Genomic DNA, 23,832 nt, shown 5'->3' with positions numbered 1-23,832 from the left:
TTTTTAAAAACGAACTATTTTATTTATTGCTATTATTATTATTTTTCAATTTGCTATAAGACACAGGTGCTCACCAGAGTGGGAGAGGGAGGGAGACAGATGAACAGAGAGAGGAAGTAAGAAAGCAAGCTGCCAGTTCTAGGACTCGAACAGCAGCTAGCCACAGAGGAGTCCAGTGTTATAACCACCATGCTAGCTGCTGGCCCTTTAAAGGGGCAATTTTAATAGATCTACTAAAAAACTGAATCAAATCAAAGTTAAAAAAAAAAAAACAACTTATACATCTATAAATTCCTTAATATAAAAAAGGAAAAAGGCATCTTAGTGCAGATGACTAATGATACTGAGCATTTTTTTCATGTCCTTATTGATCATTAACCTTTGTGTTTAGGCAAATTATTTGTTGAAATCTTTGCTCTTTTCACTAATTTTTTTTTTTTTAATTGCTGAAGGGTAGGTTCTTCTTTTTTTTTTTTTCCCCCCTAATTTGCCAGAGGATGTACGCATTCGCCAAAGACAGGCACAACAATAGAAAAAGCACCTCCCAACAGGGTGTGGGCCTGTCAGAACTGTGGGCATGTACGCACATGGTGTTTTGTTTTTTTTTTGAGAGATTTTTGCTATAGGGCGCGTGTGCTCGCCAGACAGACAGAGAAAGACATTAGAGACAGAAAGCAAGAAATCACCCCCCATGGGGGATGGTCACGCCACAATCCCTTCTCCTCCATTCTCCTCTCGGGATCTTGGGCACGCACACACACGTGCCCGGCATGAGTTTTAAGCCACCAGGTCCGGGACGTGAACTGCGGTCAACTACGTGGGAGTCCAGCGACATAGCCATTACGCTAACTGCTGGTTCCCACACATGGTGTTTTTCAAGCTGCTGGGGTAGTGTTAGAACCACAGTCAGTCACGTGGGATCCAGCTCCTTTAACACCAGCCACAGGGCCAACTCCCAAGATTTAATTTTTAACAAACATTGAGTATCAGTGATTTTCTAGTTAAGCATGGAAAAGATACAATAACTGACTTATAGATTTTGTACCTATATCACATTATGGAATTCAGAGGCAATCTGAACTTTTTTAATTCTAGAAATAAAATACCCTTTAACCTGGCAGTACTTTCTGGTTTCAAAGTCCTATAATAATTTCAAAGTACTGAAGAGAGAGAAAAATCCTGAGTAGCTAGAAACATGGCAGAAGTGTCTTTTTTTGTTTGTTTGTTTGTTTTTGCTAGAGGGCATGTGCCCACACCAGAGAAAGCCAGAGAGCCAGGGAAGGACAGGAGAAAGCACTCGCATGGGGAATGCTCACACCATGATCCTTTCTCCTCCACCTCTTCCGTCCATCAGAAGTAGGGCACACGTGCACACGAACCCAACATGCTTCTGAAGCCACTGGGTCCAGGACTAAAAGCACACAGCTGGCCACATGAGATCTGGCTGCTTTTATCACCAGGCCATGAGCTGGCCCACAGAAGTGTCTTCTTAATGTTCAAATAATGGTTATTAAGAAAAAGCAGCAAGGTATTGTTTGAAAATGTAAGTTGGACTATATCATACTTCTGTTCTCAAGGCTTCCCATGATATATAGAATAAAGTCCAAAACCCTTCCCTAGGCCTGCCTGTAAAAGTCCTGTCTGGCCAGGCTCTTCCCTGGCTCATTTCCTACCATTCTTTTCCTTGCTGTTCTCCTTTTGGCCTCCTGATGCAAATACTATCTTTAGGGTCTTTGCAACTTCTGTTCTTGCTTAGAACTATCCCCGATTTTTGTATGGCTTGCCTCCTTCTTTCTCTTTTTTTAATTTTGCCCTTTATTTTCTAACTCTATCCATATATCTACTTTCTGGGGTCAGCCTTGTGACCTAATGGTTTAGGCAGACAAATCCCATATGGCCTATTAAGTGGTTCAAATCCTGGCTCCAGTGGCTCGAAAAACACACCGTAAAAGTGTGTGCATGCCCAAAATCCACAAGGGAGAAACGGAGAAGGTATTACGGCATAACCATGCCCCGGTGGGGACCGCTTTTTCCTTCTCCCTTTCATCTCTGACGTGAACATGTGTTCTCTGGCAAACTGAAGAGAAAAAAATAAGGCACTTCCTATAAGCTACGTTTTAAGAGAAGCCTTCTCTAACCATCTCTTCTATATAAAATATGACTGGCTGCCATTCTCTTTTCCATTAATTTTTTTCCCAAAGTTTTCTTAAATAATTATTTAATTTTTTTAATATTCTTCTTCAGTTTGACCAGGGAGAGAAACCAAGAGGGAGATGGAAAAAAGCAAGGTCTAGGACTTGAACTGCAGTCAGCCGTGTGGGAGTCCAGTGCCTTAACCACCACAACCTGCCGCTCCATTCCCCTTTTAAAAATTACTTATTGAACTTTACTTCCCAAAGCTTTCAATACCCAATAGGATATGCATTTGTTTAGTTACTGTCTAACTCTTAAACAATTATAAATTCCATAAAGACAGACTTTTATCAGTTTCACTCAAAGACTAAACAAAATAAAACTGAATAAATATTTATTGAAAGATGAGTGAACAAAACCAACATTAAGTCACTTTAACCATAAAAGTTAAATTACTTACCAATATACTGACTTTGCATAAAACTCAATATTATCAGAAAAATCTCCAATCTCATCTTTGGCGATACTCTCTAACCAATCTACTACCAGCTAGAAAATAAAAAAAAAATTAATTAAAAAACTTTCAGTACTTTATATGTCATTTATCTTTTCTCCATGTTTCATTAAAAAAAGACAGTAAAAATTTTAGTCATACCTGGCTTTGTCGGACAAGTGAATCTCTCTGAAATAATGATTCCACAACTGTCTTTTCACTGGCGTTAAGAGCCTATTATGAAAATCGTTTAAAAGAAGGCATAAAAAAAACCAAATGCTCTAAGAATTATTTCAATAGAAAATAAATGTCAATCAGAAATAAGTATAATCACCCATATATAAACATTTTAGCACATAGTAAACCTATATATTCATATTCAAAAAATGTTTATAAATAAATTTCAAACAGCTAGATCAATTTGGAGCTGCTCTAACCTGATCTTTCTTTTTCATTAAAGAATTATTTTATTTCATTTATGATCACACTGGGCGCATGTGTGTGCGTGCCCAAGATCCAGGGAGGAGAATTGAGAAGGGACTTTGGCGTGGCCATCCCCTAGGGGGTGATTTCTCGCTTTCTGTCTCTCTGTCTCTCTCTGTCTTTCTGGTGAATGCACATGCCCTATAGCAAAAACCTCTTAAAACAACAACAACAACAACAACAACAAAAACTGCATGGGGACCAGCTGATGGCATAATGGTTATGTCACTGGACTCCCATGTACTTGATCTGGTTTGAGTCCTGGACCTAGCAGCTTGAAACTCATGCCGAGCACATGTGAGTGTGTGCTTAAGACCCCAAGAACAGAATGGATTACAGCATGGCCATCCCTCCAGGGGGGGGGGGGGGGATTTCTCATTTTCTATCTCTCTGCCTGCACACACCCTATAGCAAAAATCTCTTAAATAAATAAATAAAAACTATGAGGATGTATTTATGTATGAAGGTGCAGAGAAAAATTTCTAGTAGGATACATATCAAATTGTTAAGCTGAATAGTCAGTGGGATAAGAAAATGACTTACACCTTTAACTCTCTAGTATAAATCAATACAAGATTATTTTATGAGATTCTTTCTTTATTTACTTATACAATTTTTAAAATAGACCTAACATAGAAGATTGAAAACTAAATCCTATTAGTAAAATGCATTTCTTTCATTTTTAAACATAAAAGAAATTGTTACGAAACTCACAGTAATTGCAAACATACTTTCATCTTCTAGTACAGACTGTATTCTGTCTCTGAGGAAAAACAACACAAAATGAAAAAGCCTTATTTCACATGAATGTATGAATTCATCACTTAAACTAGATGCAAGTACAAACCTGCATTATATCTAGTGTAACAAATGAGTTTCCAGCTAACTTAGTTATCACACTTTAAATAGAAGACACAAGTAACAAACGCCTGCTAAATCTGATATGACTAGACAAAACTAGTATTTATTGAAAATACACATGGCAAATAGTCTTTATTGACTCTACAAATATATACACCTTTCACATAACATTCTCTTATGAGAAAAATAAAAGAGTAGGGTCAAGACCAGCAGATGGCATAATGGTTATGTCGCTGGACTCCATGTAGCTGACAACGGTTCGAATTCCAAACTCGGTGGCTTAAACTCATGCTGGGCGCATGTGCATGCATGCCCAAGATTCCAAGAGAAGGGTGGCCATCCCTCCCGGGGGTGGGGTGATTTCTTGCTTTCTCTCTCTGTCTTTCTGGTGAGCACATGTGTCCTATAGCAAAAAAACCTCTCTAAAAAGAGAAAAAAGAAGAGTAGGGGTCAACAGGTGGTGTGGTCATTAAGGCACTGGACTCCCAAATGGCCGACTGTGGTTCAAATACTGGACCTGTCAGTTTAAAAAATCAGGCTGGGTTTGTATGCGATACACCCAAAATTCCATGAGGAGAATGGAGAAGGGATTATGACCTGGCCATCCCTCTAAGGGATGGTTTCTTACTTTTCCTCTCTCTGCCTCTGGTGAGAGAGAGGAAAAGTAAGTTCTTTTTTTTAAAAAATAAAATGAGAGTATTATGATTTTCTTTCAATATTTTCTCATTAGAATGGAAAAGGAACAGAATGATACCACTGAGGGTCTAAACAAAGAAGAATTTGGTTAACTTTTCTTCAAATATCCATATAACATATTCTACCTTTCAGTTCTTTTCCTTTTTTAAAAAAATTTGCAAATTGGTATGTATACTCACTAGGGAGGAAGAGAGAGAGAGGGAAGGTAAGAAAGCATCTTCCTCCCCGCCCAGGGGATGGTCATGCCACAGTTCCTTCTCCTCTATTTCTCTTCTTGGGATCTACACACTCATGTGCACATACCTGGCCTGTTTTTTAAGCAGCTGGATCTGAGACTTGAACCACACAGTTGGTAATGTGGGATCCAGCCACCTTAACTACCACATCACTGACTGGTCCCTCAGTTCTTTTTCTCAATTTATCCTCAACCAAGTCCTGTACTATTTTTTAGTATCTTCCTTAAATCGTTATACATATTCAATTTTTGACAGCTATGAACTAGATGACTAGGCTCCCCTCTTCCCTAATCAATCACTCCTGACAAGGAAGTTATCAGAAACTGTAAGCATCAAAAATGGTAGACACTATTTCAAGTACACATGCTCTTTAAGTTAATTTGTCCATTGGTTTGTTATATTACATTGATTTCATTTATAAATTCTATACAACTTTACCTATACAAAGAAGCCAGCAGCCTCCATGTAACCATCTCCTGTTGAAGAAGCCAGAGCATACTGGCTGTTTTTGAAAACTTCTGAAGTCCAGGTGTTGCTCGGCTCACTATTTTACTCAGTATAGTCACCTAAATTAAAAAGAGATGTTAAGAGTTTAATTTTAGGGGCCAGCAGGTGGCATGGTAGTTAAGGGTGCTAGACTCCCACATGGCTGACTGCAGTTTGAATCCCAAACCTGGGGGCTTACTGTCTCACTTTCCCTCTCTCTTCTTGCTCTGTCTCTCTCTGATCAAATTAAAAATAGATAAATTATAAAGAATTATTTAAAACTTTATTTATTATTATTATTTTCCAGTTTGATCAGAAAGAGAGAGCAGGAAAGTGATAAAGCAAGCCACCAGGTCCAGGACTTGAACCATGGTCGGCCATGTGGGAGTCCAGCACCTTTAACTACTATGCCACCTGCCAGTCCCAAAATAATTCTTTATAAGAGAAAAGAGTTTAATTTTATACAACTGAGTCATTAATAATTTTGTATTCAAATACACAGTGCTAGGGACCAGCAGTTGGCTATATTGCTGGACTCTCATGTAGTTGACTGCAGTTCGAGTCCCAGACCCAGTGGCTTAAACTCACTCCAGGCTCGTGTGCATGCGTGCCCAAGATCCTGGGAGGAGAAGAAACTGTGGCGTGGCCATCCCCCATGGGGGGTGATCTCTGGCTTTCTTTCTCTCTGTCTCTCTCTTTCTGGAGAGCGCATGCACCCTATAGCGAAAAACCTCTCAAAAAAACCAAACCAAAACAAAACAAATACACATTGCTATAACAATATTATATATAATACATGTATATTATAATATTTTTCAGCCTGGCTATTTTGTATTTCTGAATTAAATGTAATGGATCATTTCCACTACAATGAGCCCTAGTTTGGGGCTAGGCGTGTTTATGTGAGTATACATATAAGTTTACTGAACATACTCTAGATTTTAGATTGAACAATAGCAGCAATGGGTACAGTTCTTTCCATGTATCTATCCAAAAGGTATCTAACAAAATCATAACATGAGCTAACATAGTAGCAATAAAAATTTAACAAGTTATCTTAAAACTATTTGAAAGGCCAGCTAGTGGCATGGTGGTTAAAGTGGCTGGCTCCCATAAGGCTAACTGCATAGTTTGAGTCTCAGAAGTGGCAGCTTGAAAAACACACCAGATATGGGTGTGCCCAAAATCTCAAAAAAAGGGAGACATAAAGGGACTGTGGTATGACCACACCCCAAGGGAGTGATTTTTGCTTTCTCTCTCTGGATCTCTCTCTGGTGAGCACATGTGCCTATGGCAAAATAAAATTTAAAAATCACATACTTTAAAATTTTATACCATGTAACAAATCAAGAAATATATTTTAAGGGGCTGGCAGGTGGTTAAGGCTGCTATACTCCCACATGGCCAATCACGGTTTAAGTCCCAGACCTGGTGGCTTGCTTTCTCATCTTCCCTCTCTCTCCCTTTCTCTTTCTTACTCTGTCCCTCTCTGGTCAAAATAAATAAATAAATAAAGTTAAAATAATTTTTAAAAATTATAAAAAAAAAGAAATATATTTTAAGATTGGCACTAAAACTTCTTAAAAGAATTATTTAATTTATCATTGTTATTCTTTTTAAATGTGTTACAGGCATGTGTCCTCACCAGAGAGACAGAGAGAAAGTTGGAAAGCAAGCCACTAGGTCTGGGACTCAAACTGTCGTCAGCCATGTGGGAGTACAGTGCCTTAATCACCATGCGACCTACAGACCCCAAGTACCAAAATACTTCTATTTCTTAACAAAACTTTACTAAAGTATCTCCAGTCCAGAACAGCCATAACTCTTCTCAAGGCTGAGGCATATATGAAAATCTAATAAAAGGTACAAAGGCTCTTCCCAGAAACACACACTTAGCTATTTATCAAGAGGTTTAAGAATCCAGGGTAAAGGAAACCCTTCTTTAAGGTTATGAATAGTACTCTTTATCTCATGAAAGAGAATAATGAAATAAAACTGTCTTTATTCAGAACATAACTACAATAGGTTTTTCCACCCTTTAAAAGTATTCACTGAGTCTGCCCATGGTCTAGTGGTTATGGCTGTCAGATCCTATATAACCAAAATACAGCTGAGTCCTAGACACAATAGCTTGAGAAACATGCCCAGTGCATGTGTGTGTTCGTGTGTGTGTCCTCAAAATCCCAACAGGATGGAAAAAGGGAGAAAAGACTGACATGACCATGCCCTACGGGGCAGTGCTTTTGCCTTCTCCCTTTCTCTGGCGAGCACACATTCCCTTTGGCAAATTGGGGGGAAGGAAAAAAGAAAGGAAAAGGTATTCACAAAGGGCCAGACTAGTAGCACTGCTTAGGAAAAATGGGACCCCAGGTATCAACCTTGGTTCTAATCCCCAGCCTGGTCAGTCTGAAACACACTGGGGATGCCCGTAAGAGTCCAGCATCTAAAGGGCTGGAGGACTAGAGAGAGGGGATTGCAGCATGACCAGAACTGGTAGAGGATGCTCCTTTCCCACAATGTGCACGTACATGTATTCTATCATGATAAAAAATGAAAAAGAATGGGGGCCAGCAGGTGGCATGGTGGTTAAGGCGCTGGACTCCCACATGGCCAACTGCAGTTTGAGCCCCAGACCTGGCAGATTGCTTTCTCGCTTTCCCTCCCTCTCTCTGTCTCTCTCTGGTGAGTACACATGCCCTGAAGCAGATAAAAAAGTAATAATGATGAACAAAATTAAATGAGTAATCCTTAAAAAAAGACTGAAAGGAAAAAAGTATTTACAAAGTGATGTTACTACTGTCCTAAGATCAACATTTAATAAAAAGTGTACTTCTCATTTGTTTCTTAAACTCTCAATTAGCATTCTTATCTAGAAATTCACTAAGTAATTATTATTGCTTTTGTTATTTAATGAAGTTACTGCTTTTACTTATCACTATAATTATTATTTTAAAATTTGCTACATGGCATGGGTGCTCACTGGAGAGAGACAGAAAGTGAGAAAGCATCTATCCAGAAGGGAAGGACACACCTCAATCCCTTCTCCTTTTCTCAGGATTTTGGGCACACGCGTGCACACACCTGGCCTGGTTTTTGAGTCACTGGATGTGGGACTCAAACTGTGCAGTTGGCCATGTGGGATCCAGCCTCCTTAACCACTATAGCCTAACTGACCCAAGTTGCTGCTTTTATAATGGAACAATTCAGATATTATTACGCAAAAAAAAAAAAAAAGTTAGCTACTACTACCACTATTTCAATTCTTCTTTTTTTATTTAAAAAAAAAATAGATTTGCTATAGGGCACATGTGCTCTCCAGAGAGACAGGAAGTGACAAATCACCCCCCAGGGAGGATGGTCACGCTGCAATCCCTTCTCCATTTTCCTCTCAGGATCTTGGGCATGCATGCACATAGGCCTGGCGTGAGTTTCAAGCCACCAGGTCTGGGATTCAAACTGCCATTAACTACTTGGAAGTTCAGTGATATAACCATTTCACCATCTGCTGGCCATCACCCCCCAAGGGGGATGGTCACGCTGCAATCCCTTCTCCTCCATTCTCCTCTCGGGATCTTGGGCATGCACACACATGTGCCCGGCGTGAGTTTTAAGCCACCAGGTCCGGGACGTGAACCGCGGTCGACTACGTGGGAGTCCAGCGACATAGCCATTACGCTAACAGCTGGTTCCCTCTTTTCCTTTTTTTAAAAAATTTATTTATTATTATTATTTTTTTAATTTGACCAGATAGAGATAGAGAGAGGGGGGAAGCAAGAAAGCAAGGCACTAGGTAAGTCCAGGTCTTGAACTGTGGTCAGTCATGTGGGACTCTAGCACCTTAACCACCATGCCACCTGTTGGTCCCCCCAATTATTCTTGAACGTAAATTTGTTAAAGCCCTTTCACCTCCTCTAGAAAAACATTAAAGGTAGATTTAGGTTCACAGCAGAATTGAGCAGAAAGCAGAGTGCCTAAACAGCTCCACTCCCACACACGCACAGCTTCCCTATCAGTATCTTGCACTATAGTGGCACACTGGTTACAATCAATGAACCTACACTGACAGAGCACACAAAAGTAGATTACATCGGGGTTCATTCTTGGTGCTGTATGTTCTATGCATTTGGACATATCTGTAGTGACATGTGTCCATCATTATGTATTCTACAGAAGCATTACTGCCCTAAAAATTCTTAGTGCTTCCCTCTCTCTCCACCAATCCCTGGCAATCACTTATCTTTTCACTGTCTCATAATTTTACTGTTCTAAGAACGTCATATACTTGGAGTCATACAGTATGCAGCCTTTTCAGACTGGCTTCTTTTTCTTAGAAATACGCATTTAAGATTCCCTCATGTCTCTTCATGGCTTGAGAGCTCTTCTTTTTAGCAAAGAATAATAATCCACTGCTGGGACCAGCAGATGGCATCATGGTTACATTGCTGGACTCCTATACAGCCAACTGTGGTTTGAGTCCAAGACCCTGCAGGTTGAACGTCATTCCAGGCGTGTGTGCATGTGTGCCCAAAATTCCAAGAAAATGAAGGGTCAGAAGGGACTGTGACATGGCCATCCCCCGGGGATGGGAGGTGTGATTTCTTGCTTTCTGGTGAATGCATGCGTCCTATAGCAAAAATCTCTCTCTAAAAAAAAATAATGACCCACTGTCTGGATGTACCATAGTTTACTAATTCACCTATCAAAGGACATCTTGGTTACTTCCAAGATGATATGAATACAGGTGCTATAAATATTGGTGTGGAGATTTCTGTGTGCACATTAGTTTTTAACTAACTGCACACAGAAATGGGTAAATACCAAGGAGTATAGACGCTGGATCACTTATGTTTCAGTTTTCCAAGAAACTGCCAAACTGTCTTCCCAAGTGGCTGTACCACTTTGTATTCCCACCAGCCAGGAGTCCTGCTGTTACACATCCTCTCCAGCAGTTGGTGATGCCACTGTTTTAGATCTTCACCATTCTAATTCATGTGTAGCAGCATCTCATTTTAATTTGCAATTCCCTAGTGATACGTGATGTGGAGCATTTGTTCAGATGCTTATTTGCCATCTGTATGTCTTCTTCATGAGATATCTGTTCTCATCTTTATCCATTTTTTAATTTGGTGTTTGTTTCCTTATTGTTATTATTGAATGTAAAGAGTACTTGTATATTTTAGATCTTCCTTTTTAAAAATAGTTAAATCCTCTCTCTCCCAAAGAAATCTTGTATAGACTCAATATGTAAAAAGCAGAGATGGTCTAGCTGACCTTTCCACAACTCCTTCCTCTGCACCCCTAATACATAGCCCATAAACAAAGTATAGAAATTAGCAGGTAGGGGCCAGCAGACAGCGTGGTGGTTAAGGATGCTGAACTTCCACATGGCTGACCACGGTTCAGGTCCTGGACCTGGTGGCTTGCTTTCTCACTTTCCCTCTCACTCACTCTGCCCCTCTCTGGTCAAATTGAAAAAAGTAATAAATAAATAAAGTTAAATAATTCTTAAAAAATAATAATAAATTAGGTTAATGCTGTTAAAAAAGAAAAGAACTGAAGTTTGATCAAAGATAGAGTGAAATTAGCTTACCTGGCTACCACAAATATTTTCATACTCTTCTACCAGGTCAAAAATTGTAGTTGAGTGTTTCAAAAAGGACTGCAGGAAATCAGAAAACATACTCATGGATGCTAGGATACATTAAAAAAAAAAAGAACAAAGAAAAGTTAAGTGACGTACTTATAGGCAGTACTGTTTGTTTGAAAACTTTTTTACAGACTTGCAGTTTAAGAAACGTAACTGGTAAAGTATCAGTGGCACTGAGGATTTTCAGTGTTGTGCTACTGTCACCATCATCCATGCACAGAAGCCTCCTCATCTTGCAAAATTAAAACTCTGCACCTATTAAACAATAACATTCCTATTCCCTACATCCCCCAGCCTCTGGCAACAATCATGCTATTTTCTGTATCTAAAAGTCTGAATACTCTAGGTGCCTCATCTCTGAGGAATCATACGGATTTGTCCTTTTGTAATTGGCTTAGTTCACTAAGCATGAATGTTCTCAACGTTCATCTATATGGTAGCATGTGTCAGAATACCCTTCATTTTTGGCTGAATAATACTTGATGATAAGTATATACAACATTTTGTTTATCCCTTCATCCCAGCGGATACATCAGCTTAATGAAAAATATATTATACACAGAAGGAGGACCATGTGAAGAGACAGGAAAAAGACAACCATCTTCAAGCCAAGGAGAGGCTTCAGAAGAAACCAACCATGCCAACACCCCTACCTCAGACTTCTAGCCACAAATTCGGGGGAGGGGGAGAAAATATGAACACTGTAACACTCAGGAACCAGTTTTCCTTGAAGTTAGTCAAGTGAAAAGCTACTCTGTCACAAAGTCACTTTACCAGCTTCTCCAGGATCATCTTCTCGTAACATAACAGCACTAAGAGTGACGTCTTCTGTGACATTGTGGGGCTCCACATTTGTGAAGGGTCCTGGCCGCTGTGATGAGAATGCAGCTGCCCAGTTACTGTCATCCAGATTCGTTACCTTAAAAAACAAAACAAGAAAACAAAAAAAGGGACAGAGAAGTGATGAAATTATCATTAAGTGCATAAGTTATTATTGAATAAGGTTTAAAATAACTTTGTAAACCTTATAGATTTGGTTTCATTTTCAAAAAATATCCATGGGGGCTATTTTGTTAAGCATATTATGGTTTCTTCTTTGTACTATATTTTTCAAAATAAATAAATAAATAAATAAATAAATAAAAACAAAGCTTTGTAAAATGTAAGCTGGTATTAACAGGTAAAATAAAGTCTTACCTGAAAAAGTTCACCTTAATTTTTTACTTTTGGGAAATTATACAGGATGAGTGAACCAATTTCTTACAAATGAATAGGAACGAAGGAAAAAAAGATGAGAGGGAAACTTATAGATTAAGAGACTTAAAAGAAATACCAATGTGTTGACCTTGTCTGGATCCTGATTTAAACAAACCAACTTAAAACAATTTGTCACACCTGATGAAATCTGAACACTTAATAAAACACAGGTCATAATGGATATTTGAAATGATCTGTATGTGCTAGTTAGATGTGTTAATATTAGGTCATCGGAAAAGTCCTGTCACATTTTTGCATAGAAAAACATGTCACGTCTTTTCTGACAACCCAATAGTACTATACTAATGTTGTAGAAAACATATTTAATTATGTTTCAGGTATGTTTTAAAGTATTTTTGGATGAAATGGTAATGATATCTGGGTTTTCTAAACCTGGGCGTTCTAAATATGGGTAAAGTGCATGTGGGTACAAAATCAGTCATATCCTGGTAACTGCTGAAGCTGGGCAATGGGCACATGGGTGCTTAATCTGCTATTCCATTTTTACATGTTTGAAAATATCCATAACAAAAAGTTTTAAAAATTTCACCTTTATTTATAATCCAGGCTTAAACAACAATAAAGCATTATCTTTACTCATTCTCCCTAAGGAAGAAGTTTAAGATAGGCACTGAGACCTTATACATTTGTGAGGTAGCTAAGAGCCAAGGACAGCATAGCTGTAACTACTGGAGGCTAATTACTAGTTTATTTCCTTATTATGATCATCATCGCTATTTGGATCAAACTAGAAATCTTAACTAGCAATGATATTTTGTTTTCAGAAAAATGCTTTGGTCTACAGTAAAATCTCAGTAGACAGACATGTGGTAAAAATATTAACAGACAAAATCATTTTAGTTCTCTAAGGACAACCTATATCTGAGAACATCTCTTATGATTCATATAAAAGGTGGCAAAAAAAAAAAAAAAACCAGAATAAAGCATTGAATTCAGAGTTATTTCTAAGCATTTTATAATAATCAATATACATTTTCTTTGTCCTAGTTTCCAAGACAGGAGAGATCTTACTAATCTTGCAATTTTGTGGGACCAGCAGGTGGTATGGTAATTAAGGTGCTGGATTCCCACCTGGCCTACTGTGGTTTGAGTCTCAAATCAGGAGGCTTGCTTTCCACTTACCCTCTCCCTTTGTCTCTCTCTGGTGAGTGCATGAGCCCTATAGCCAATTAAAATAATAATAAAAAATAAATTAAATAGTTCTTTAGAGGACAACACTACTTTTTCCAATTTTTTTTTAATCTGCTCTACCATGCTATCTCTCTTTGTTATGATATTCTTCATCTATTAATCACTGTTGGCTTCCTATTCTTCTATGCTTTAAAACAGAATTCAGTGGTGGTCAAGGGCGCTGAACTCCCATATGGCCGAATGTAGTTCGAGTCCCAGACTTGGAGGCTTGCTTTCTCACTCTCTCTCTCTCACTATGTACCTCTCTGGTCAAATTAAAATAAATAAATAAATAAATAAAGGCAAATAAAATAATTCTTTTAAAAAAATAGTTCTTTAAAATAATCTTGCAGTTTTGAAGCAATACAATAATAAAGGTTACGTTTTTTTGCTGAAACCCAGAGATAGCCAATTCACTATTTTATTCAATCTATCTATTTATTTAGTTTTCATTGTCAGAGGGTAGGTGTGCTTCACAGAGAAGAAACAAAGAGAGAAAGCACTCCTCCCCTATGGAGCATGGTCAGGCTGCAATCCCTTCCCTCCCTTTTCCCATTCCATCAAGATTTTGGCCACACGCACATAACTGGTATGTTTTTCAAGCCATCAGGGCCAAGATTTGAAACCCAGTTGGTCACATGGGATCTTGCTCCGTACACACATTGTTTAACCAGTGTGCTATGAGGCCAGCTTCCTCTCATGTTTTTAAGTAGAATAAGATAAACATTGTCAAAATAAACCACTTCATAAGCACTGTAAAAATCACCAATGACTAGATCATCATTAGATATTAACACTCTAAAAATCCACAAGACTTTAATAAATTTTTCAAAGAATTATTTTAACTTTATTATTTTTCTTAATTTTCAGAGAGTGAGAGTAACTGAGTGAGTGAGAGAGGAAAAAAAAGAGAGGGGAAAGTGAGAAAGCAAGCTGCTAGGTCCAGGACTCGAACCTAGGTCGGCCATGTGGGAATTCAGCACCCATAACCACCATGCTATCTGTCAGCCCCAGACTTTAATACATTTTAAAGATGGACTGAATCTTCTATAATTGGGAAAGGTTTAACACATGAAACCGTAGGCAATTTCACATGTGCAGGAACAGCTCTGTGCCTATTTAATACGCACAGAGCCAAAGATACCCGACCATTTTTATCTTGTTTTTGAAACTAAATGTTTTATGATACCTATGACTCCAACTGAATGGTCTGTTTCCTTCTTCTCAGATACAATTCTTTCTTTTTCTGTGGGAATTTACAATATCTATTACATGAAGTCCTTCTGCAATTTTTAATATTGTACAATAGTGATTCCTAAAGAGCATCTTGATTACTTTTTCTAAATTTTTTTTATCTCCTTTAACATACTATCTCTCTTTGTTATGATATTTTTCATCTATTAATCACTGTTGGCTTCCTATTCTTTCATGCTTTAAAACAGGATTCAGCTTTCATAGCCACCAGCGATTACAGAATGTTACCTTTTTTTGGCCAGCACATTGCCAGATTAAAGTATTTTAACTGCGTTCTAAATGTCAGTTTCCACCTGTAACATGAGATGCTTAAAGATGTCAGATTTTTTAATTTTTTTAACCATTATTTCAACCCATGTAACCTAGAGTTACTCTTATGATAAACATGACTTCAACTTTCATTAGCATGTTTTAAACCAAGTATCACACTTTCATTAAAAAAGAGGTAATTAGGGCCAGCCCATCGTATGGTGTTAAGGTAGCCAGGTACCACATGGTCTACTTCCTGGTGTGAGTCCCAGACCCGGAGGCTTGAAGAGCACACTGGGCTCACATATGTGCATACCCAAAATTCCAAGAGGAAAATGAAAGAAAAGGTAGGTATTGCAGTATGGCTATCTCTCCGACCCCTAGGGAGGGAGGTGATTTCTTACTTTCCCTCTGTTCCTCTAGTGAGTGCATGTGCTCTTATAGTAAAATCAAAACAAAAACAAAACAAAACAAAAACGAGGACAAATTTTAGCCCTATTTTTCTACATACCATGGACAGGTTTCCCAAAAATCCTGAAGACTGTGTAAGCCGGGGAGACCTCCCTCCTGTTCCAAGAATGTACGAAACATCCGGCTGTCTTAGCAAGCTTCGGTTCAGTGGAGTAACTACAAACAAGAGGTTGGTTAAAAAAGAACCCAAAGTGCATGAAACAAACCAAGCAAACAATAAAGTTGTTTAGTTTTCAATTATTTAGATTCTTACTAAATACTTTAAATGTTAACATTCCCATGATACGAAGTTTTAACTCGTATTTCTGAATTTGACTAAGTTTATCAAGAAGTTTTTACTACTAATAGAGAATGGCATTAAAAAACACAGCTGAGGGGGAAACAGCAGTTAGCGTAATGGCTCTTTCTGTCTCTATGTCTCTCTCTGTCTGTCTGGCGAGCGCACGCGCCCTACAGTGAAAATCTCTCCAAAAAAAAAACCACAACTGAGGGACCCTGCTATGTCGCTGGACTCCCACATAGTCGACCGTGGTTCGAGTCCTGGACCCGGCAACTTAAACTCACGCTGGGCATGTGTGCATGCGTGCCCAAGATCCTGAGAGGAGAATGGAGGAGAAGGGATTGTGGCGTGGCCATCCCCCCCTAGGGGGTGATTTCTCGCTTTCTGTCTCTCTGGAGAGCACATGCGTCCCATAGCAAAAACCTCTCCAAAAAAAAAAAAAAGAAAGAAAAAGAAAAAACACAACTGAGCAGTTAAGAAAAGATACTTCAGAGTCAATGTGTTCTTCATCTTTACAATTTTATCAAGCATACTGAGGTAGTACAGTATAGTATGTACAGGGCTTGGAGTAAATCGACCATTGTTTGACTCCTAGGTTCCAATATTTTTATTACTGCTGATGTTAATTAACTTCTCTAAGTTTTGCTTCCAGTTTTAGTGGATCAGAGATAATATCAACATCACAGTTACTGTATATTTATGTAAAGTACAGTGCCTTGTTCATAATAAAATCTAACAACAGCAATCGTTACTATCTGTGTTTAATGATATTATAAACAAATATTTTATTTACTATGTATCTAAGAAATGTTAGCTATTATAATTATTGTTTTTAGTAAATACTTTAAATGCAAAAACACTTACAAGGCTGTCGAAATGAGCTGGGAGTTCGAGGGATAACCTGGTTTCTTGGCGTAGTATTACCAAAATTTTCATCTTGGGATGCCTGAACTGTAAGAAGAGTTAAGAAAAGTTTTCAATGTAGAAAAGAGATCATTACAGTTAGAATTCACCTGGGACCAGCAACTGGCATAATGGCTATGTTCTTGGACTCCCACATAGTCGACCACGGTTTAAGACCTGGACCTGGCAGCTTCAAACCCAAGCCAGGCGCAATGTGTGTGCATTCCCAAAATCTTGAGAGGAGAATGGAGGAGAAAGGACTGCAGCATGGTCGGCCCCCCTGGGGGGTGATTTCTCGCTTTCTGTCTCCCTAGTGAACACACACGTCCTATAGCAAAAGTCTCTCTTAAAAGCACTAGATCCCACAAGGCTAACCCCACAGTGCAAGTCCCAAACCTGCTGGCCTAAAATTATGCTGGGCATCTATGCATGCATGACCAAAATCCCAAGGGGAGAATGGAAGAAAAAGGACTGCAGTATGGCCATCCCTCCTGGGGAGGATGATTTCTCACTTTCCCTCTCTCTGACTTTGTCTCTCTCCAGTGAGTGCATGTAACCTATGGCAAAAAAAAAAAAAAAAAGTAGAATTAACTGTGTCTTACTACATAAAGTATGTGACTACATTTCTCTAGAACAAAGTATTTCATGGTTACCACTTTTTCAATGCACAGAGTAAATATGTAATTCTCCCTGCAACAGTTTTAGGTAACTACACATTTATCTAAAAGTTTTGTCAGATTTCAAATAAAAAAGGAAATTTAATCTCAGCAGAAGCCAAACATAACATGATAGAACAAAAATATAACATCCTTGTTTTCAGGGAAACATAAATCTTAATCTCATTGAATTTCAGCATTATATTTACCAAATAAGATATATCTGTGTGGTGAAAGAAACTAATTTGTTAAAAAAAATATCCAGTAGAGGGGCCAGTAGGTGGCATGGTGGTTAAGGGTACTAAACTCCCACATGGCTGACCGCAGTTCGAGTCCCGGAGCTGGTGACTTGCTTTCTCACTTTCTCTCTCCCTCTCTGGTCAATTAAAATAAATAAATAGGGTTAAATAAAATAATTCTTAAAAAAAAATCTATGTTCAATAATATTTAATTATAGCTCATTTAATATCTTTCATACAAGAAATTTTACAACATCAATTCCAAACATGATGCCATTTTTATAATGATGCTTAAAATACAAAGGATACTTAGAACTCTTTTCTGAGCACTCTGTTTCCGTGCAGTCCGTGTCACCTCTGCCTCCCGGATCACAGGGGATGACATCTCTCCGAAGCCACTCCTAAAATATTATGTTCAAGTTCATGTCAATGAAATGAGAACATAGCATTTTCGAAGAACTTTATAATCATGATTTGAACAAAGCACCCAAATCGGTCAAGTTACTCATCATTCCAGTAGCCAAGTCTCAGATCTTTTTGCTGCTAATGACTTCCTGGCTCCAAATCCTGCATATTCCTCAAAGTCCATTCAAATCTTACCTGCACAAAGAATTCTTCGACTTCCTAACATTCCCCATGTTCCCTTCTCCTACCAGATTCTAAGTGTTGACACTTGGAATCTACATTGTAACACTGTGTTTTTCTTTCTTTCTTTCTTTCTTTCTTTCTTTCTTTCTTTCTTTCTTTCTCTCTCTCTCTCCCTTTCTTTCTTTCTTTTTAGTTTTTTGCTACAGGGTGTGAGCTTTTGCTAGAGAGAGATAGAGAGGGAAAGTGAGAAATCGCCTCCTAGAGCAATGGTCATACCACAAATCTCTTCCACTCTTCTCCTGGGGTTTTAGGCACACATGCACATGTACCCAGTTTGACTTTGCAAGTCATCGGGTCTTGGACTCCCCTACTCCGCCAAGGGTGAGTCCAGCACCTTAATCATCACACTACCTGCTGGCCCCTATGACACTGTTTTAACAGGAAGATAAAACTTTTTCCTGTTGGATTGAGAAATGTCCTAATTACAGAAACTCTCTTAAAGGATCTTCTGCAATCTCCAAAATACTTCAAAGTATGGATACTATTTTTTAAAAAAATCTGTTGGGGCCATCAGGTGGTATGGTGGTTAAAGTACACAGTTGACCACAATCTGAGTCCTGGACCTGGCAGCTTGAAAATCATGGTGGGTACCTGTGTGTAGGTGACCCAAATCCTGAGAGAATGCAGAAGGGATTGAGGTGTGGCCATCCTCTCTGAGGGGTGATTTCTCAGTTTCTCTCTCTCTCCCTGTAGAGTACACACGCCCTATAGCAAAAACCTTCAAACAAAACAAAAAACTGTTGTTTGTGCGCAAGGGTAAGTAAAAGAATTCTATAACAGTAAATCGGAGAGAAATGATTCTTCTAGTTATTTCTCCCCGGGACATAATACGGGTGTCTTCTGTCCCACCACTATTGTAGTCACTATGCTCTAAATAACCCTTGTCATTCTCACCCAAAAGTCTCGAAATTAAATCTTGTATTTTAAAAGATCTGTTTTAGGACAAATATCAAATATGCTTTTCCTCCACTTAAAACTTTCTTCGGTGGACCCAGCAGATGGCATGGTGGTTTAGGTGTTAGTTCCTACATAGCTGACTTCAGAGTTCGGGTCCCAGACCCGGCAGCAAGAGAAACAGGCCAGGCAAATGTGCAAGAAAGCATGAAATGATATTTATATGACCCCAGCTTAGAGGTTCTGCCACAATCACTCTCATACAAATGAACTACACGTTAACTAATCAGTTACCCACAGCATGCATTTTTTCATATCCTCACACTTTTGAGCGTGTTGTTTCTTTACAAAGGCCTACATTTGCCCTTGTCCACCTGGCAAACATCTACTTGCTCATTAAACAGCCTCATCTGGCTGGAGACACAGAGCCACTGGCAACTTGAGTTTTCTATTTATTATCTCCTTAACTTTGACCAAGTTCCTTAACTTCTTTTAGCCTCAGCACTACCTATGAAGAGATGATAATAACTATCCTCTCATGATTGTTCTGAAGATTAAACAAGCTAATAACATACTTAAACTTTCAGCACTGTGGGCAGCGAGCAGTTTAGCACAGTAATGCATGTTTTGAGTACTAATAATGTGCTATTATTATTCAAAGGCTAACTAGGTGGTTACCTTTTTTAAAAATTATTTTTTATTTAACTTTATTTATTATTACTTTCCAGATTGATCAGAGAGATTCGAGTCCCGGAGCTGGTGACTTGCTTTCTCACTTTCTCTCTCCCTCTCTGGTCAATTAAAATAAATAAATAGGGTTAAATAAAATAATTCTTAAAAAAAAATCTATGTTCAATAATATTTAATTATAGCTCATTTAATATCTTTCATACAAGAAATTTTACAACATCAATTCCAAACATGATGCCATTTTTATAATGATGCTTAAAATACAAAGGATACTTAGAACTCTTTTCTGAGCACTCTGTTTCCGTGCAGTCCGTGTCACCTCTGCCTCCCGGATCACAGGGGATGACATCTCTCCGAAGCCACTCCTAAAATATTATGTTCAAGTTCATGTCAATGAAATGAGAACATAGCATTTTCGAAGAACTTTATAATCATGATTTGAACAAAGCACCCAAATCGGTCAAGTTACTCATCATTCCAGTAGCCAAGTCTCAGATCTTTTTGCTGCTAATGACTTCCTGGCTCCAAATCCTGCATATTCCTCAAAGTCCATTCAAATCTTACCTGCACAAAGAATTCTTCGACTTCCTAACATTCCCCATGTTCCCTTCTCCTACCAGATTCTAAGTGTTGACACTTGGAATCTACATTGTAACACTGTGTTTTTCTTTCTTTCTTTCTTTCTTTCTTTCTTTCTTTCTTTCTTTCTTTCTTTCTTTCTTTCTTTCTTTCTCTTTCTCTCTCTCCCTTTCTTTCTTTCTTTTTAGTTTTTTGCTACAGGGTGTGAGCTTTTGCTAGAGAGAGATAGAGAGGGAAAGTGAGAAATCGCCTCCTAGAGCAATGGTCATACCACAAATCTCTTCCACTCTTCTCCTGGGGTTTTAGGCACACATGCACATGTACCCAGTTTGACTTTGCAAGTCATCGGGTCTTGGACTCCCCTACTCCGCCAAGGGTGAGTCCAGCACCTTAATCATCACACTACCTGCTGGCCCCTATGACACTGTTTTAACAGGAAGATAAAACTTTTTCCTGTTGGATTGAGAAATGTCCTAATTACAGAAACTCTCTTAAAGGATCTTCTGCAATCTCCAAAATACTTCAAAGTATGGATACTATTTTTTAAAAAAATCTGTTGGGGCCATCAGGTGGTATGGTGGTTAAGGTACACAGTTGACCACAATCTGAGTCCTGGACCTGGCAGCTTGAAAATCATGGTGGGTACCTGTGTGTAGGTGACCCAAATCCTGAGAGAATGCAGAAGGGATTGAGGTGTGGCCATCCTCTCTGAGGGGTGATTTCTCAGTTTCTCTCTCTCTCCCTGTAGAGTACACACGCCCTATAGCAAAAACCTTCAAACAAAACAAAAAACTGTTGTTTGTGCGCAAGGGTAAGTAAAAGAATTCTATAACAGTAAATCGGAGAGAAATGATTCTTCTAGTTATTTCTCCCCGGGACATAATACGGGTGTCTTCTGTCCCACCACTATTGTAGTCACTATGCTCTAAATAACCCTTGTCATTCTCACCCAAAAGTCTCGAAATTAAATCTTGTATTTTAAAAGATCTGTTTTAGGACAAATATCAAATATGCTTTTCCTCCACTTAAAACTTTCTTCGGTGGACCCAGCAGATGGCATGGTGGTTTAGGTGTTAGTTCCTACATAGCTGACTTCAGAGTTCGGGTCCCAGACCCGGCAGCAAGAGAAACAGGCCAGGCAAATGTGCAAGAAAGCATGAAATGATATTTATATGACCCCAGCTTAGAGGTTCTGCCACAATCACTCTCATACAAATGAACTACACGTTAACTAATCAGTTACCCACAGCATGCATTTTTTCATATCCTCACACTTTTGAGCGTGTTGTTTCTTTACAAAGGCCTACATTTGCCCTTGTCCACCTGGCAAACATCTACTTGCTCATTAAACAGCCTCATCTGGCTGGAGACACAGAGCCACTGGCAACTTGAGTTTTCTATTTATTATCTCCTTAACTTTGACCAAGTTCCTTAACTTCTTTTAGCCTCAGCACTACCTATGAAGAGATGATAATAACTATCCTCTCATGATTGTTCTGAAGATTAAACAAGCTAATAACATACTTAAACTTTCAGCACTGTGGGCAGCGAACAGTTTAGCACAGTAATGCATGTTTTGAGTACTAATAATGTGCTATTATTATTCAAAGGCTAACTAGGTGGTTACCTTTTTTAAAAATTATTTATTTAACTTTATTTATTATTACTTTCCAGATTGATCAGAGAGAGACGGGGGGGGGGGGGGGAGGGAAAGTGAGAAAAGAAGCCATCAAGTCCAGGACTCGAACCACAGTCGGCCATGAGGGAGTCCAGTGCCCTTAACCACGACGCCAGCTGCTGGCCCCAAAGTTACCTTTTTTGAGATGCCTGATGCCTCCCATTACAGAAACTTAATTGCTTCCTCATTTATTTTCCCATGGTAAAGTACAAAAGTCACCACTGTGCACTGCCTGCTTGTTTCTTCCATTACACAACTATAAGAATTCTTCGAGGCCAGCAACTCCGAATAACTCACCTTTGTCGCAATCAGCTAGCACAGTGCCCGGATCATAGGAGGAATTCAGTAACTATCTGATGCAGGCACTTAAAACCAGAAAGTCTGGGCTGAGATGCCTGCACCACGAGCAGGCGTCTGGAATGCTGGGCCAGAACCTTTCCCGCCCACCCCAGAAGCCAAGAATGTTGCATCAACGCGCCGAAGAGATCGCAGAGCCGTGGTGGGAACGTAGGGCAATTATCGTTATCTGTATCCCTGCCCCACTCAGGCCAGGCAACCTCTCCTCTATCCGTCGCCGAATCTCCTAGCTCGGTTAAGTCCTGGGGACAGCGCCTGGGACCTCCTTGGCTTTCTCTGGGAGCTTGGTTTCGCTCATTCCGTTCCGCCCATATGCAAGAAGGACAAGACTCCGCTTCACCTATCACCCCAAGAACTGACCTGTCCATGGCTGCAGCCTTCCCCTCCTAGAACGTTCCAAACTGAGCTCCAGCTTAGACACCGAGTTTCAGCCTTCCCGCTCTCCGGAAGCAGCCCCTGCGACCCGGAAGCAAACCCTTGCTAAGCCAGCCCAGAGTGGGACAGAAATCACGTTCGCGTTTGGCGCATGCGCAACCTCTTCCGCCCTCCGACGCAGGGCCGGTGGGCGCAGGCGCGGAAGTTGGCCCCCGTGTGACGCGCGGGGCTGGTCCGGGCCGCAGGACTGCGCTTCTCCGTGACGTGCGGCCGCCGCTGCTTGACCTCCGTGTGTGGGCGTGTCCCAGGCGCCGGGCTATCCTACTGGGAAACATGAAGTTTATTAATAGTCTGGAAAAATGGGAAGTCATTTCCTGGTATTTAGACAGGGAATTCAGAAGTGTGGGGTGTGACCCATACGTGGTGGTGGTGGTGGGAGCGGCCCCTGTCTCTCGAAGCACTCACCTCTTTGTTTCAGTTTACAACTCCCCACTGTTTCTTTTCTTTTCTTTCTTTTTTTTTTTTTTTGGAGAAGTTTTTTTTGTTATAGGGAGCCTGCGCTCTCCGGAAGGGCAGAGAGAGAGACCGAAAGGGAGAAATCACCCCCGGGGGGATGGCCACTCCGCAATCCCTTCTCCATTCTCCTCTCGGGATCTTGCCCCACGCACATACACCCGGCATGAGTTTAAGCCACCTGTCGGGGACACCACCAGCGGTTGACTGCGTGGGAGTACAACGACATAGCCATTACGCTAACTGCTGGTTCCAATCCCCCCACCCCCAAACACACACACACACACACACAGAGTTTTTGAAATTAATTTCTAATAATTGCTGTTGTCCTTTACTTGGCATCTTTTCCCTATTGAGAGTGAAATCACCTGTTTGAAAAAGTGGAAAAGCAAGCATAAATAGTGTTGCCATCTGTCTCAAAGTACCTTCTAGGCAAATGTAGTACAATATATTCTCTCCTTGAAAGAATTCTTAAAAACTGTGTTTTCAGTTTTTTTCTTTTCCACTGGAATGCAGTGTCTTTTATTTAACTGACCAGATTACAAAAATGATGGGTAGACACT

At 39.6% G+C, this 23,832-nt stretch overlaps 1 protein-coding gene across 1 annotated transcript in view; it reads right to left on the bottom strand.

The window, feature by feature from the left end:
- NUP107 (nucleoporin 107) overlaps positions 1-22,893 on the bottom strand; it is a 48,633-nt gene extending 25,740 nt beyond the window's left edge. Inside the window, 9 exon segments of the mRNA XM_027771366.1 lie at positions 2,594-2,682; positions 2,789-2,860; positions 3,824-3,872; positions 5,341-5,468; positions 10,979-11,079; positions 11,810-11,954; positions 15,498-15,637; positions 16,598-16,688; positions 22,742-22,893. Coding sequence (XP_027627167.1) covers positions 2,594-2,682; positions 2,789-2,860; positions 3,824-3,872; positions 5,341-5,468; positions 10,979-11,079; positions 11,810-11,954; positions 15,498-15,637; positions 16,598-16,673 — 800 coding nt within the window. The 5' untranslated portion in view covers positions 16,674-16,688; positions 22,742-22,893.
- Between the last annotated feature and the right edge of the window lie 939 nt (positions 22,894-23,832).

This window comes from Tupaia chinensis, unplaced genomic scaffold (assembly GCF_000334495.1).
Source record: "Tupaia chinensis unplaced genomic scaffold, TupChi_1.0 Scaffold000208_1, whole genome shotgun sequence".
NCBI lineage: Eukaryota > Metazoa > Chordata > Mammalia > Scandentia > Tupaiidae > Tupaia > Tupaia belangeri.
This window is presented reverse-complemented; position numbering and strand designations above follow the sequence as displayed.